We start from the raw sequence: 13,873 nt of genomic DNA on the forward strand, positions 1-13,873 counted from the left end.
CAGGCCTGATCTATAAGCACATTTTTGTCCAAAACCACACTGGTCCTTTTAAATGAGGCACCTCAAATTCAGGTTAAATCCCAGTTATCTATGCAGTTAGCATCCTAGGCTTAAATTTTGTGCATACAATTACACTTTTTTTGCATCCAGCAATCTGAAACCTTCATAGATCAAATGAAACAACCTTTTAATAAAAAGCAAGAGAAAATAAATTGACTCTGTAAAATATACCATATGATAAAAAGCCTTATCCTATATTTGAAAGATACTTCTAGGAATGTCTTGCTAATTTTTTTGGGTTGAATCTAATAATTATCCTGCTATCATTCTAACATGAAATGGCTAATGATATGTAACAAAGAAGAGCAAACTGGTTATCTGAAGTGTCAATTTATATGGCGGTTCAAGCAAATTTGAAGAAAAAGCTTGCTGGATACAGAAAAGTTTTCAGAAATATGTGAAAATCGAAAGTAAGGAATGATAAAAAATGTAAAAGAAAAACAACAAAAACAGGCAAAACATCAAGCTGATGAGGTTGTACTGCACCTTCTTTCTGCTTTTGGCTAATTTCTGGGCCATCTGCTTAGCATGTAACAAACAGAGACAGGAGAATAGTTAGAGAAGATTTTGCAGAGACTCCAAATCAAGCAGGGATCCTATGTCATCCGAGACTGTGACTGTCACCTAGTCAAATTTTAGCTCTTTTTACAAGGCCACACATTAGATTATGCTTGATAAAGTAAGCCTGTGTAGACATAAAGACTGAGACAGACATACAAAAAAGGAAAACATTTTGCCCATTTATGAGTGAAGTATTTCTTAATTTCTTTCCCCCCTAAATAACCATCTCTAAAATGGGGTGTGACTTAGAATCACAAGTGTATCTTATGTATTTTTGGTTTGAAATTAGGGTGTATCTTACAATCAATGGTGTATTACAATTGAGGAAATATGGTATTTTAAAAACTATCCTGTGATTCTGCTATCAGGAGAAACATTATTCTACAGAAGTAAGCATGTGCTAATTGTGGTCTCCAGTTGCTGTTGTGCTACATCTCCTGGTATCCCTTACCACTGAAACTATCCACCTGGCCAGGGGTGAAGAAAGTGGCCACTCAACAACCTCTGGAGGGTCACAAATTGCTATTTTAGGATGCTGCTACACTTTTGTAGTACTAAACCATCAGTTAATTCAGAGGAAGAGAAGGTGAGTCCTAATGCTTTGACGCAATTCTTAATCATCCTATCCTAAGCTTGGTATATAGAAATAATTAACTCTTATTTCTTAGCAGGCTGTTTGAAACATCCTCAGCCAGGTGGTTTGCCTTATAGATCCTCTTCCCAGGGCAAGGAGAATCTCAAAGCATTACTATTTCTACAAAGCTGCAGAACTAATCAATATGGAAGATGGTGGCGTGCATGACTGTGGACAACTGTCTTTGAATCCAGCTGTCTGGTATAAATAACTAGCAGGTAACAGCGCTGAAAGAGAGGTTTTTACATACAAGAGCTCGTGTTTTGCTTTCTACCACACAAAAGCATCAGCAGAAACAATGCACACAGCACCAATCTTTACTTAAAACCAGAGAATAGGTCTGTAAATGGCATCTGAGGGACCATTTTCTAAATGAGATTGTTACAACTCAAAACACCAAATGAAACCCTAACACTTACACAAGTCTCTGTATTAAATTGTTTGTGGGATCGAGATACGATTCCGACTAGTAGAAGGCATACAGAATTCAAATCTTAACATGCTATGGAAGATTGAGATTGAGACACGGACATCTTTAATAAAAATAGAGCACAGCAAATGAGTTAGCTATTTCCAGTTCCTTGCCCATCAAGTCCATGAAACCTCAGTCAAAACATCTATTTACTTGCTTAAGATACATTTCAAAACAACTATTTTATTCACGTAGCAAAAATGTATTAGGAGCTAATGAGTCTCTTTCAAAGGAAAGGTGAAGCACAACTCTAGGAAGACCAGACTTGACCTGAAAGGAATAGAGTGACATATATACAGATAGAAATATTTCAACGACAATGTTTTCAATTGTTGCTCTATTCACTATTTTGGGGCAGAGGGCTTCTGAAATACACACAGTTACTATATGACATACCCACAGAGAAATGGTTCCTCACTAACATCAATAGAAGAGGCATATTTATGTTCAAAGGTTCTTCCATTCAAGTGGATAAGAAGGCTGTGAGATTTTTTTTTCTTTTATCTTGATTTCATAGAATCATAGAATAGTAGAGTTGGAAGAGACCTCATGGGCCATCTAGTCCAACCCCCCGCTAAGAAGCAGGAAATCGCATTCAAAGCACCCCCGACAGATGGCCATCCAGATTTGTACACTGATAATATTCTCTGCTATCTAAAAAGGCTATGGGAAATAATCTCTCAGGGCAGAAGAAAATGATTCGCCACAACCAGATTAAAACCATTGTATGATTGGGAGTTGTTTAATCAACACTTTACTCAATGGGTCTAGCAATCTGAACTGAGATCATAGGGACCCAACTAATTGAAATTAGCGATACTGTCACATCACTCCTGCTAATTCAACCAGTAATTCCCACTGCGAACTGCTACAGGATAGTTGATGAAGAATCTACAGCAAAGAAAATAATGATGTGACCTATCTTGATTTCAGAACAAAAGGCTACAAGGTATTTATATATTTTTTCATCTTACTTGGAGGTCAGCTAAGGTATCACAAGGCATTTAGTCATATAGAACCAAGATTGGGAACATTTCTATTGATTAATTGTTTTAGATACAAAATACTTGTATGTGTGAAGGTTTTTGTGTGTGCTTAAAATGAGATACATATTACAATATGGGGTACCATCCAAACTTTTGCCAATGTTAGATACTTTTAGCTGCTATGGATTTCTGAATGAGAGTTCTCGATAGCTGTTTGATTTTCCCAATGAAATCAGTGAGCCTTTGGAAAGCTTATTTCCTGGGAATTTAATTTGTAATGACAATAACACTTAGTAAAATTACTTCTTAAAAAGGTGTTGTATGCTTTCAAGTTATTTCTGACTTATGATGATCCTATTGTGCTGTTTTCTTGACAAATTCATTAATTTTATTCTGGGCTCCAAAAAATCCTCCATACGTAAGATTGTAAATTCAAATAAATATAAATACTGGAACTTTCTATTTAAATTCCTTGGCATCTGACAGCTTTAAAAAGCTAGTTTAAAAATGTTTAAAAATGAAACATTTCCTTTTATTGCATACATAATTCCATGGCCATCACCTAAAGTGTATTTTTAGATACACTCAAAAGCTTCTCAAAATCATCTGCAATTTTTGCAGAATGCTTTGTTGATGATGCAGATGAAGATGATTGCCCAAAGAACAAGATATATCTGAACAGAATATATCCTGTAGTGTGGGCCATACTATGACAACAATGGTCAAGGTGCTGAAAACTTCTTTTTTCTCCCTGTAGTTTCATTTAATTCGTTGTGTATTACATATGTGGTGTGGATCCACAGGATTTAACTAGCAGTTTAGCTGCCCATGCTTACGAAGAAATACAGCATTCTCTGTCCCCATCCCTGCCCACATGTTAGGCCCACATTAAGTGTTCTAAGACTTTTTCAGCAATGGCATAGATCATTGGTTCTCAACCTCTGGGTCCCCAGGTGTTTTGGCCTACAACTCCCAGAAATCCCAGCCAGTTTACCAGCTGTTGGGAGTTGAAGGCCAAAACATCTGGGGACCCACAGGTTGAGGACCATGGTGACCGACTGTCTCAGAAGATAATGGACTGAAAGTTTTAGACAGCAGTCGGATGGCAATGTCTGATGCATGCCTTAATCATGGATTCCTCAATGTCAAGGGGTTGACCTAGATCACTGGTTCCCAACCTTTGTTTCTCCATTTATTTTGGATTTCAACTCCCAGAAATCCCAGCCATCTCACCAGCTGTTAGGAATTGTGGAAGAAGAAGTCCAAACACCTGAAGTACCAAAAGTTGGGAACCACTAACCTAGATTAACTTTTCAGTCCTGTTTAATTTCATGTTTCTGTGATGAGGGAAAACCTATATACCCTGGATTTCCTGATTGCTGGATAACCATAGATGTCCTTTCTCAGGGTCAATCCTATCATATTCATGTCAGCAATACGTCTGAGGAAAGCTGTGAATAATCAGAAATAAGTCCAGAACCAAGATCCCATTGCCCCTTGAGATTAGATGGACCCCTTTATGTGTATGTATAATATACAAATAGGGTTGGTTTCAAGTTGTGGATATCATAATCCCAGATGAACATAATGTGTTATTATTGGCAGAGGAAGGACCAGGCAACATCACCAGACATAAATCACAAGAAAAAGGAGAAAACATGACACAGGAATGCCATTTCTGGAGGCACCTCCCTATCTTCTGAAACATAATTTCACCTTGTGTCAATCCTATTAGATGTTCTTGGAAATGGGGCTCCAACTGTTTGTCTGTCTGTCTGTCTGTCTCATACACACATACATGCACTTGAATTAATCTATGAAGATCAACAAACTGAGCCACAAAAAATCCATTAGAATACTTATTCTAGATATAATGATACTCTCAACTCACTTGGTCTCAACCTTTAACCCAATGAATATTATTATGGGGCATTTGTCTTTGGTTGCCTTAGGTGTGGTGATGTAATCAGCAGCTGTCTTGCCATGACTAAGGGGTTTTAAGTTTGGCTACTGGAAAAGAATTAACTTGCAAGGGGTCGTATACAAAACAGTCTCTCCTGCAACCAAATAGGTTTGAATTATAAACAGCACCACATTTTCCAATGACACCATTATGCTGCAGACACAAGGAATGTAGTATTGTCAAGGTCTGGCACCAATATAAAGATAACATGTCCTTCCACCACTGTCAGGATCTTTGAGAGAAATACCGGGCAGAAATCCCTGAGACTATGTTACTTTATTTATCGATCATAGCACAAATCAGTAGGTGAGATGAATAAATATAAATGAAAGAAATGCTTAGCCTTTGGAAATTTTGTAAGGCGCCATGAAATATGCTTCCTGGGACACAGTATATTGTCTGAAATATCATCTAAACAAAACTAAAAAGTATTTTAAGTCCATGTAAGTCTATACTTTTTATAAACTCTGGGTTTATCAAGTGTCTACTAGAAAAAAACATAATTTTCAACATCTTAAATCTTTTAGTCTCTATCTCTCTTTCTTGATCCCATTGATAAGCCCAGGCTCATTGCTTATACTTAATCTGCTGCCCTGCATTTGCTAACACTGACTATGTAAGTGATTTGATCACAGTATCATCAACCCTCTCCACCAAGGGCCTGAAGCACAGAAGAGTGTATATATCACTGTATGCATTGGAGGATCTATGATATGTTTAGAAGTGCAAAAATATTAATTTCCCAATATGTCCCTTATAGATGATACTTGCCAGAATTGTATAAATCTACCCACAGAGAATGAAGTCAGCATATTGTATACAAATAGATGACTTATCAAGGCTTTGGAGTCTAATCACAAAATCATTATCAGAGTATCTTTCAGAAGGGAATCGAGACATACATCTTTCACCGGCTGTAACTTTGAAACATCAATAGCAAGAGATAAATAGATAAATTCCCCACCTTGATTCGGCTTACAGCTTCCTGAGCCTGCATCATTCTCACATTCTTGGATGGAGTTTTGTCCGAAAGAAGCTGAGTAGAGCCAAGGTAATTGGCAGCAAATATGATTCCATCAATTAAATCTTCAGGATCACACGGTCCAGGAACTGTAGTACGGAAACATTGAATTATTAAGCAAATAATGATAGTAATGGGAAAGAAGTAAAATATATCATTGTTGATGCCAGTTTGTGAGGGCTGCAAAGGCAGCTTTGGAATGGCTGAAATTCATCATGGTTGCAAAAGCTCGGATACAATTAGAGGAGACAGAAAAGAACCTGCCCCTCTGCTGCAGAGACTGCACTTGATAATCCAATCTGACTCTTACATTTGCTCATTCTGTCAAGACAAAAGTTCACCCTGAAGCAAAACAACCTGAATAGATTTTCCCCTTTCTCTGTTTCAGAAAAGTGCGAAGCTCTCACTTACACCCAACCTACAAATAACCTTCATTTCCTTGATCACAATTACCTAACTCAAAAGCCTAAACATGAAGACATGCGAAGTGGAATAATCAAAGCTGTGTACAATAAGGAAATTAAATGTATTTCCATATAATAGCTTACTCTGCACATGGTTTCCTGCTTCCAAATTCCAGGTTGCTTGCTTGCTTTTCTTTTCTTTTTTAAAATGAGGGTTGGTGTGGAAAGAAAAGGAACAGAAAATGGTATATGCAGGGTTAGGGAAGTGGTTGGGAAGAAATGTAATAGGGGGTTCAATGTTCATAGACATTTCATTCTACTAATAAAAAAGTAGTGTTTTAAAGTCCGGGTCATGACAGAAAGCCATGCCTGATTAAGCCTTTTAACACATTACTGCAAATTCTGCTTTTTATGCATGCACAGTAGCCAACTTGCAAAAAGCTGAGGATGCAACTAACTTTTCCAGAGCCGAAGAAGGTGTGAGCTGGACTTTGCCTGCAACTATCCTAGTTGTGGGACCCAAAAGGCTTTCACCCTGAACCAATGGAAGCTTTGCCCAATCTTCTTGCATTGGTAGTGCCAGAGTTCAGATGTGACAACAAAATGGGATTTGAGAGAATATCAGCTTGATCCAGCATGCTAATGTGCATGGTCTAATGTCTCTCACATGCATTGACCCTTTAGTCTATTTGTTTATTATGACGTGCAAACCTAACAGGCAGCAAACTCTCTGGATTGTGTCTCTCACAGAACAAACCGTGATTATTTCTCTAGTCTTTTCTCTAGTTTGCTGAGTGGCTCCTACTCCAATCAGGAGTATGCTGCTGATCATCAATGAGCCAGGAAGCCCTCAAAACATGGCTGAATGTCTCCAACAGACATTGTGTCCCATCCAAGAACAGACCCTAACCCAGATCTGGTCCCTTTATCAGAGTATTTAGACCCTCTCAAGCTCTGTGCCATTGTTCTAAATACAACTCATCTTCCTTCACTGAAAATATATTTATCTTTAAGAATGAAATTGGGTCACAAAATATTTGGAGGGGTTGGTTTGGAGTTTATATTTCGTGAATGTAAAAACAAGGTCTGATATACATTTGTTTAATGAAACTCAGGATAGTTACAGATTCAAAGTAATCTGGAGGCAGAATGAAAATGTGAGAAACAGACATTTTTGTAAAGGAATTCATATTGTAAACTAGCCTTCCGCAACATGGCACCCTCATATCTACCACAAACAAAGGGCACTACATTTGTGCTACATCTTAAATCATCCCTATCCACTTCTGTATCTCATAGGAACTGTAGTCCAAAATATTTTGAGGATTCATGTTGTCAAGGTTCTGTTAGTGATGTTGCTAGGATCATTAAAAAAAAACACTGTCATGCTGGCATGAAAACATTATTTGTCAAATGATAAAAAGGAGTTATTCGGAAAACTGCAGAACTCCAAAGGAGCTGCACAAAATTAATACCCACATGTTGAAACCAACTTTCACTAATTCAAGAAAAACATATATGTGCTAAGTAAAATATGAAACTTTAAATTAAAACGGTGTTAATGTTCAGCCAGGATTGCAACTATGTTAAAAGCAAACTATAATTGCAATGATGTAACCCATTAAACAATTCTATCCATGTGCACACAATTAAGACAACCATAATCAATAACATATTTTTCACAGAAGCATATACCAGTAAACTGAACATGATTTAATTTTCATTAACATTGCATAAGATATTATTATAGCTTAAGCAAACTTGATGTTGAATTGTAGAATCGGTTATCTATGTAGGGGAGATATAGGTTCAAATCCCCACTAAAACAGGAAAATCAGGCCCCATTCTACACTGCCATATAATCCAGATTATCAAAGGCAGGGAAAACTAAGAATACCAATTTACCAAAGCAAACAAACAAAAAGAGCTATGGTATTGTTTACCTCTATGATTATGCCAATTTCTAGTTAGTTAACTGAAGATGCCACTGTCTTGGACACTTTAGAAAGCCCAAAGGACTTCTTCAAATACTAAGCTTGAACAGAATTTAGTTGACAGCAAAAAGCATGCAGATATTGTTATTTATTATTACTGGTTTCAGTGCTGATTATATCAGCATGCACCAACAAACCTGCTTGAAAGTGCTTTCATATCCGGTCCATTTTTGACCTAGTGCATCAACAGAGGCATGTTAGCTAGTCTGGATCTCTGGTACCATGTATATGCCCTATATATAATTTGTAATACACATCCATTTCAAAAATGAGACTATTAGTGATTTTAATTTGGAAAAAGTAATGTTTATTATACATACAGGGATGCCTGGATTTCAGTATGCCCAAACCTGCAAATGCACATCCCTTTGATGACATATTTGTATAAAAGTGATTATATGGCTGAATTTAAAAGAAAATAAATGTAAGGCTTATATTACAAACCATTACCTCAATCGCTAGGCTAGCTAAAGGATTCTGGGAATTGTAGTTTCAATAAAGCAACTTCTTCAAGCTCCACAACAGAACCAGCAAACTCCAATTGCTCTCCAGTTATTAACTGGACGTGTGGTACTTGCTGATACCACTGTAACCTCTCAAAAGAACAAACTGTAATTAAATATATATTCACCAAACTCGAGAAAAAGGTGTAAACAAGTTGCCACAACTGATCTTTTTCTCACTGAATCTAATCTGAGAAGAGGTTGAACCCCATACTATCCTCAAAAGGTCTTATGGGGTCACCTCTGGCGAATTGAAAATGACCCAAACTAAGTAAGATGACTGCATGCTCTTTCCTTCCTTAAAAAGCAGCCTTGTTTCTTCTTTCAGGCTCACAGTATTGTGGATGAAGGCTTTTCTTATCTTTCCTGTTGTACTTCCAATCTGAATGGCCACATTATCTGAATTAGGAACCAGTATTCCCATTGATAGTAGCAGAAGCTCAATTCCTAGAGAATGTATCAGTTGGGATGGGCTGGACTGGACAGTTAGAAAGAAGTGACTTGGACTGTGGTAGATGCAAAAGGAATGAGCAAGGTTAGACCCCTTTCCTTGGGTGGAAATGGATAGTTGTTCCACTTTTCTTAAATTGGCATGATGACTATTTACGGTATTTTCTTGAATGAAGAAGTATTCAGTGATGACGTTCTCCATTTATAGCCTCAGGTAGTATGATCCACTCTTCCATTTCCAAATTCTGCCACTTTATTTTGCTTTGTGAGATCTGGGGACTTTTCACATTACACAAAGATAGTACTAGGATCTCACTTTAATTATCAAAATCTTATTCTTAGTAAAGAACTAGCAATATCTAGTTTATAATAAAACCCACCACCCCAAACTGCAAATCCTAGAATTAAATAGGATGGAACAACAACATTTATTGGAATCATAGCCATAATTTTCAGGAATGAAAAGGCTGTGGTCTCAAAGAACAGCCATTTCAGAAAATTAGACTACATAAAGCTGACTAATCTCTGACGTACAATTCTCTGTTTTAGAAAACCTTTGTCCCTGTTTGCACTTATATCAACATTTTTACAAAACTTGTTTTAACATTAAATTTAAAGATAAGCTTACCTTCAACATAGGTTGGGAAAGAAGCCAAGCTTTTTCTTGACTGTAATTAAGACAAACAGGATGTCAAACCAAACTAAGCATGCTGAGGTATGCATTAAAATGTATTTCATGCAGAACTGGCAAAGTTATTCATTTAACAATGACAGCTGTTATCCAGTCTCTGAGGTTAGATTATTAAGAAATATTATACATTTCTCAAAGTATCTGTTAATTATTAAGAAGTTACCCTGGAGTGTACTACACACCATTAGCATCAATAAGCCATTCCCAAGCTGCTTTTAGTATGCATGGTATGGTTTACGAAAGCAAAGATGCTGCTAATACACTCATTTCACAAATAGTGGCAAATAACTCAAAGGCTAAAATATCCAGCAGTGTGCTAAAGGTCAAAGGCTTAAATGTATAGACCCATTTGTGTGAAAAACCTTCCCACTAATCTCTTTCTTTGCTAAAGTATTAATGTACTTCTAAACTACTGTATTGGACTCAGGCAGCAACTTTCAACAGACTAACAAGGCAACACAAGAATGTACTGTAAATATCTGCAACTGATACTTACTACTTAAGAGTAAGCTTTAGGACAAATAATTTGTTTAGAACTGTTAAAGTGGCCAAACAGAATATATCAATGATTTCTCAAGGTCCAGGCTGAAAAGAAAAAAAATTCTAGAGAAGGGGTAAGCAAAAACGAAGTACTGTATATGCATATTTCTGCATATTCTAATTATAATTGCGTCACTGGTGGAGGAACTCAAAACCACTTCCTAAAGTTTGAAACAATGCAAAGGGATATGTCATCTCATTTTAAAGGGAATTATGCTTCCAGATACTTCCAGAAGCAACACTCTACTATTTTAAAAGAGTTGGAAATAAACTCTTGGTTCTTCCCATTGCAAAATTTCAGCAGTGTGTAGCACTGATAATACGTATGTGGAACTCATGCATGACCTAAACAGGTTCAGGTGAGAAATGGCTCCCAGACTCAGCGAACTTGACCATTTGTGTTGTAGGGTGCATTTTAGGGTGCAAATTAATGGAGTTTAATGCAACTTAAACTGCCAAGGCTCCATGTTATGGAATCCTGGTAACTGTAGTTTGGCCCGATATCAGTACTCTTTGGCAGAGAAAGTGAAAGATCTTGTAAATAATTTCATATCATTAAGCCATGGCAGTGCAAGTGGCGTCAAACTACATTAATTTTGTAGTGTAGATCAGGCATGGGCAAACTTTGGACCTGCAGGTGTTTTGGACCTCAACTCCCACAATTCCTAACAGACTACCGGCTGTTAGGAATTGTAGGAGTTGAAGTCCAAAACACTTGCAGGGCTGAAGTTTGCCCATGCCTGTTGTAGATGCATCCATAGAGAGACTGAAATGCACACCCCCACTCGCCACTTATTATTGAAGTTACTTCTCAGCGAACGTGTTCAATTTCAACCCAAAGTTAGTACTGCAGTACTTTATTCCTGAACAGAGTGCTGACAGTACAGAAATAAAGGAGTGCATTTCCTTAGGTAAACTATTTCCACTGGAAAATGAAGATGTAAATCTATAAACTCAGTCAGCTCTCACAACAGAAAGTTCAAGTCACTTATGATCATTTGAATTGTTTGCATACTTTTTCCCAAAAATGTAATTTTTAAATTGATATGAAAAACACTAATTTCAGCTAAACATGTCAGACAAGACCATAATATCTCAGAAAAAAAATCACCAATTCAGTTTCATGAAAATAGTGTCACATGCAGGAAAGAGTTACTACCAAATAACTCAGGACCATTTCAGAAAAATAGTTGTTGGGATGAAACTGACATTCATTTTTTAGAAGAAAAAGCTGCTTCTGTGACCATATGATATATGATGCTGCTTCTGTTTTGATTTTCCTACACTAGTATCATTCTAAATCATTCATCCAATTGCCATAAGCAGATTAAAGTGGTTTATCTTCTGCATATGAGTAGGCAGAGATAATAAAGCAGTAGAAGAACAAATAGTATTACTGAAAAAAGCTTAGTGGCAGAAAGAACACAGCTGCCAATTAACTGATACGAAAGCTTTACTATTATTTTAGGTACCATAAATTCCTTCCTTCCTTGAGAGTAGTTTTTAAAGATTTCTATTAGACTTTTGCTTCAAATAAAATTGTGTAATCTCTTAACTGCTACTACCTCTATTTAAATAACAGATGTTACAAAAATATTATATGAGGGCAAAACTTCTCTAACTTAATCCAGGAGTTATCCACATACAATAGTTGACAAAAGAGGGCAGACAGAAAGGGAAAGAAGTCCAACATAGAGGATGCATTCCCAGCTGGATTCCATAGCAGATGCATTCCCAGCTGGATTGCACTTACATAAAACTGCGGATATGAAATTACTTCACTTTTGGTCTATAAGTGAAACCATAAAGTATGGTGAAACCCATTTATGAAACCATAAAGTTGCACTGGATGACTCAGAAAGATACCTTTCCTAAGAATTGGCTAGGTCTTCTAATGCAATTTCAGGCCTGATTGACCTAGCCGTTTTCTAGAGACCATTTCACCTCAACATGGGTTAGTGAAACTGTGGATATGGGTTTTGCTCTATACTTCATACTTCTGAAAGAGGGCTTCTTAAACTTTCCCACTCACAACCCTTTCACCCCAATAAATTTTTATGTGATTCCGGGTATATAAAATTAGTATAACAAACATTTACTGATAACAAATCAAATTTGCAAGGCTTGCTAATCAGGCTGATTTTTTTTATATGAAGCACAATTGAAGAATCTTCTGCAGAGTCCACTGTAAACATTGTACCACAGATTTGTGTAAATGTCTAAAACAGTCACTAGGTGGCATCGAGAAATCTTTTACTGTTGCCAATTTTTTCCAGACCCCAACATTGAGCTAAGGCGACCCCGTTGGGACCCACAGTTTGAGAAGCAGTGTTCTAGCCTAATTAAAATACATTTGGCATCATTTTGTGTTTTCTGTGTATGTGTGTATAAAGAAAAAAGGCCAAAAAAGTAATGGGAAAAAGCTTCAACAGTTACACTACAACCACAACAATCCTACACTAGGAATTTTTGAATTTAGCCATTGCAGATGATTGAGACTTGCATTTCATTATTTCATTATAACAATTTAACAAAACAAGCCCCCATTAAGTTTGTTCGTAAAGGAAATAGAAAGAATTTGAGCCTGTAAGAGAAAGCAAAACTGAGCGGTTTGGTGATCTTTACTGGAAGATAGACCACACATGAAGATCTTTTCAAATGGAACTGCATCAATTCTTCTAACATGCTAGTTGAAGGAATATTTACTGAAAACTAAGTATCAGGGATTCTAAAGTCATTTGCATACAAGATCATTGCTTCTTACACCAGGCTTCTTATTATGAATTCTTACACCAGGCTGCTTATTCAAATGTGTGCAATTTAGTGATTAATGTAAATAAGATTGTAGCCTAAACCACAAAAGGCATGAAGGAACTATCATTTTCAGGAATCAAATACACATCTAAAAAAAGCCTTCCCTGTATTAAATAATGCACAGAACACAAATAATTCAAAACATGAAAAGTGTTTCCAGTAAAAGCAGTCTTTGTAAAAAAAAAAAAAAAAAAAAAAAGATGCACTTTACCTCCTTATTGGTGGGAGTTTCTGCCGTACCGCAGACATCTTGGTGATGTTGAACACTTGATGATTCAGCACCTTGAGGTGAAGATGAATCAGGAGATGGAGACTAGATATAAAAGGATATACAATGAAATAAAATCCTGAACCAACAATAGATTGTATTTCTCTGTTGTTTTTTATTGGAACTGAAATTTAGATAGCGAACTTCCCAATAAGAAGTTATCTGTCAAGCAAGCTCCCACCAATTATCTGCAGACTTACATTTATTTGTAATTAAATGTTATAAACTGCAAATCTGCGTAAAATCACAACCTGCAATGATGCAGAATGCTTAAGGTTCCTGTTAATGAATACAATTAGAGATTCTACAAATCTCACTTATGGATGAAATGTGTAGCACAATCATATACATGTTTATTTAGAAGTAATTCTTATTGATTTCACGGCAACCTTTCAAGGCTTAATTAAATATTTGCTTCCTGAATATTGATAAAGTTGGACATTTTAGTAACCACTATAAACTTAACCACTGCAAAACTAAATTCACAGTATGGATCAGACTTTAAAATTGAA

General features: G+C 36.5%; 1 protein-coding gene across 11 annotated transcripts in view; it reads right to left on the reverse strand.

Annotated features, from left to right (window-relative positions):
- Positions 1 to 13,873, reverse strand: part of apba1 (amyloid beta precursor protein binding family A member 1) — a 130,152-nt gene that overhangs the window by 27,265 nt on the left and 89,014 nt on the right. For 4 of the 11 annotated variants that reach the window (XM_062971978.1, XM_062971980.1, XM_016991023.2 and 1 more), the window contains exons 3-6: positions 13,305 to 13,406; positions 9,677 to 9,716; positions 5,641 to 5,786; positions 547 to 579 (exon numbers count right to left, since the gene is read on the reverse strand). In XM_062971978.1, the coding sequence (XP_062828048.1) occupies positions 547 to 579; positions 5,641 to 5,786; positions 9,677 to 9,716; positions 13,305 to 13,406 (321 nt within the window). Of the gene's footprint in view, positions 1 to 546; positions 580 to 5,640; positions 5,787 to 6,245; positions 6,300 to 9,676; positions 9,717 to 13,304; positions 13,407 to 13,873 lie in introns of all 11 variants that reach the window. The other 7 variants (XM_062971975.1, XM_062971976.1, XM_008103304.3 and 4 more) reach the window with 3 other exon arrangements.

This window comes from Anolis carolinensis, chromosome 2 (assembly GCF_035594765.1).
Source record: "Anolis carolinensis isolate JA03-04 chromosome 2, rAnoCar3.1.pri, whole genome shotgun sequence".
In the NCBI taxonomy this organism is placed as follows: domain Eukaryota; kingdom Metazoa; phylum Chordata; class Lepidosauria; order Squamata; family Dactyloidae; genus Anolis; species Anolis carolinensis.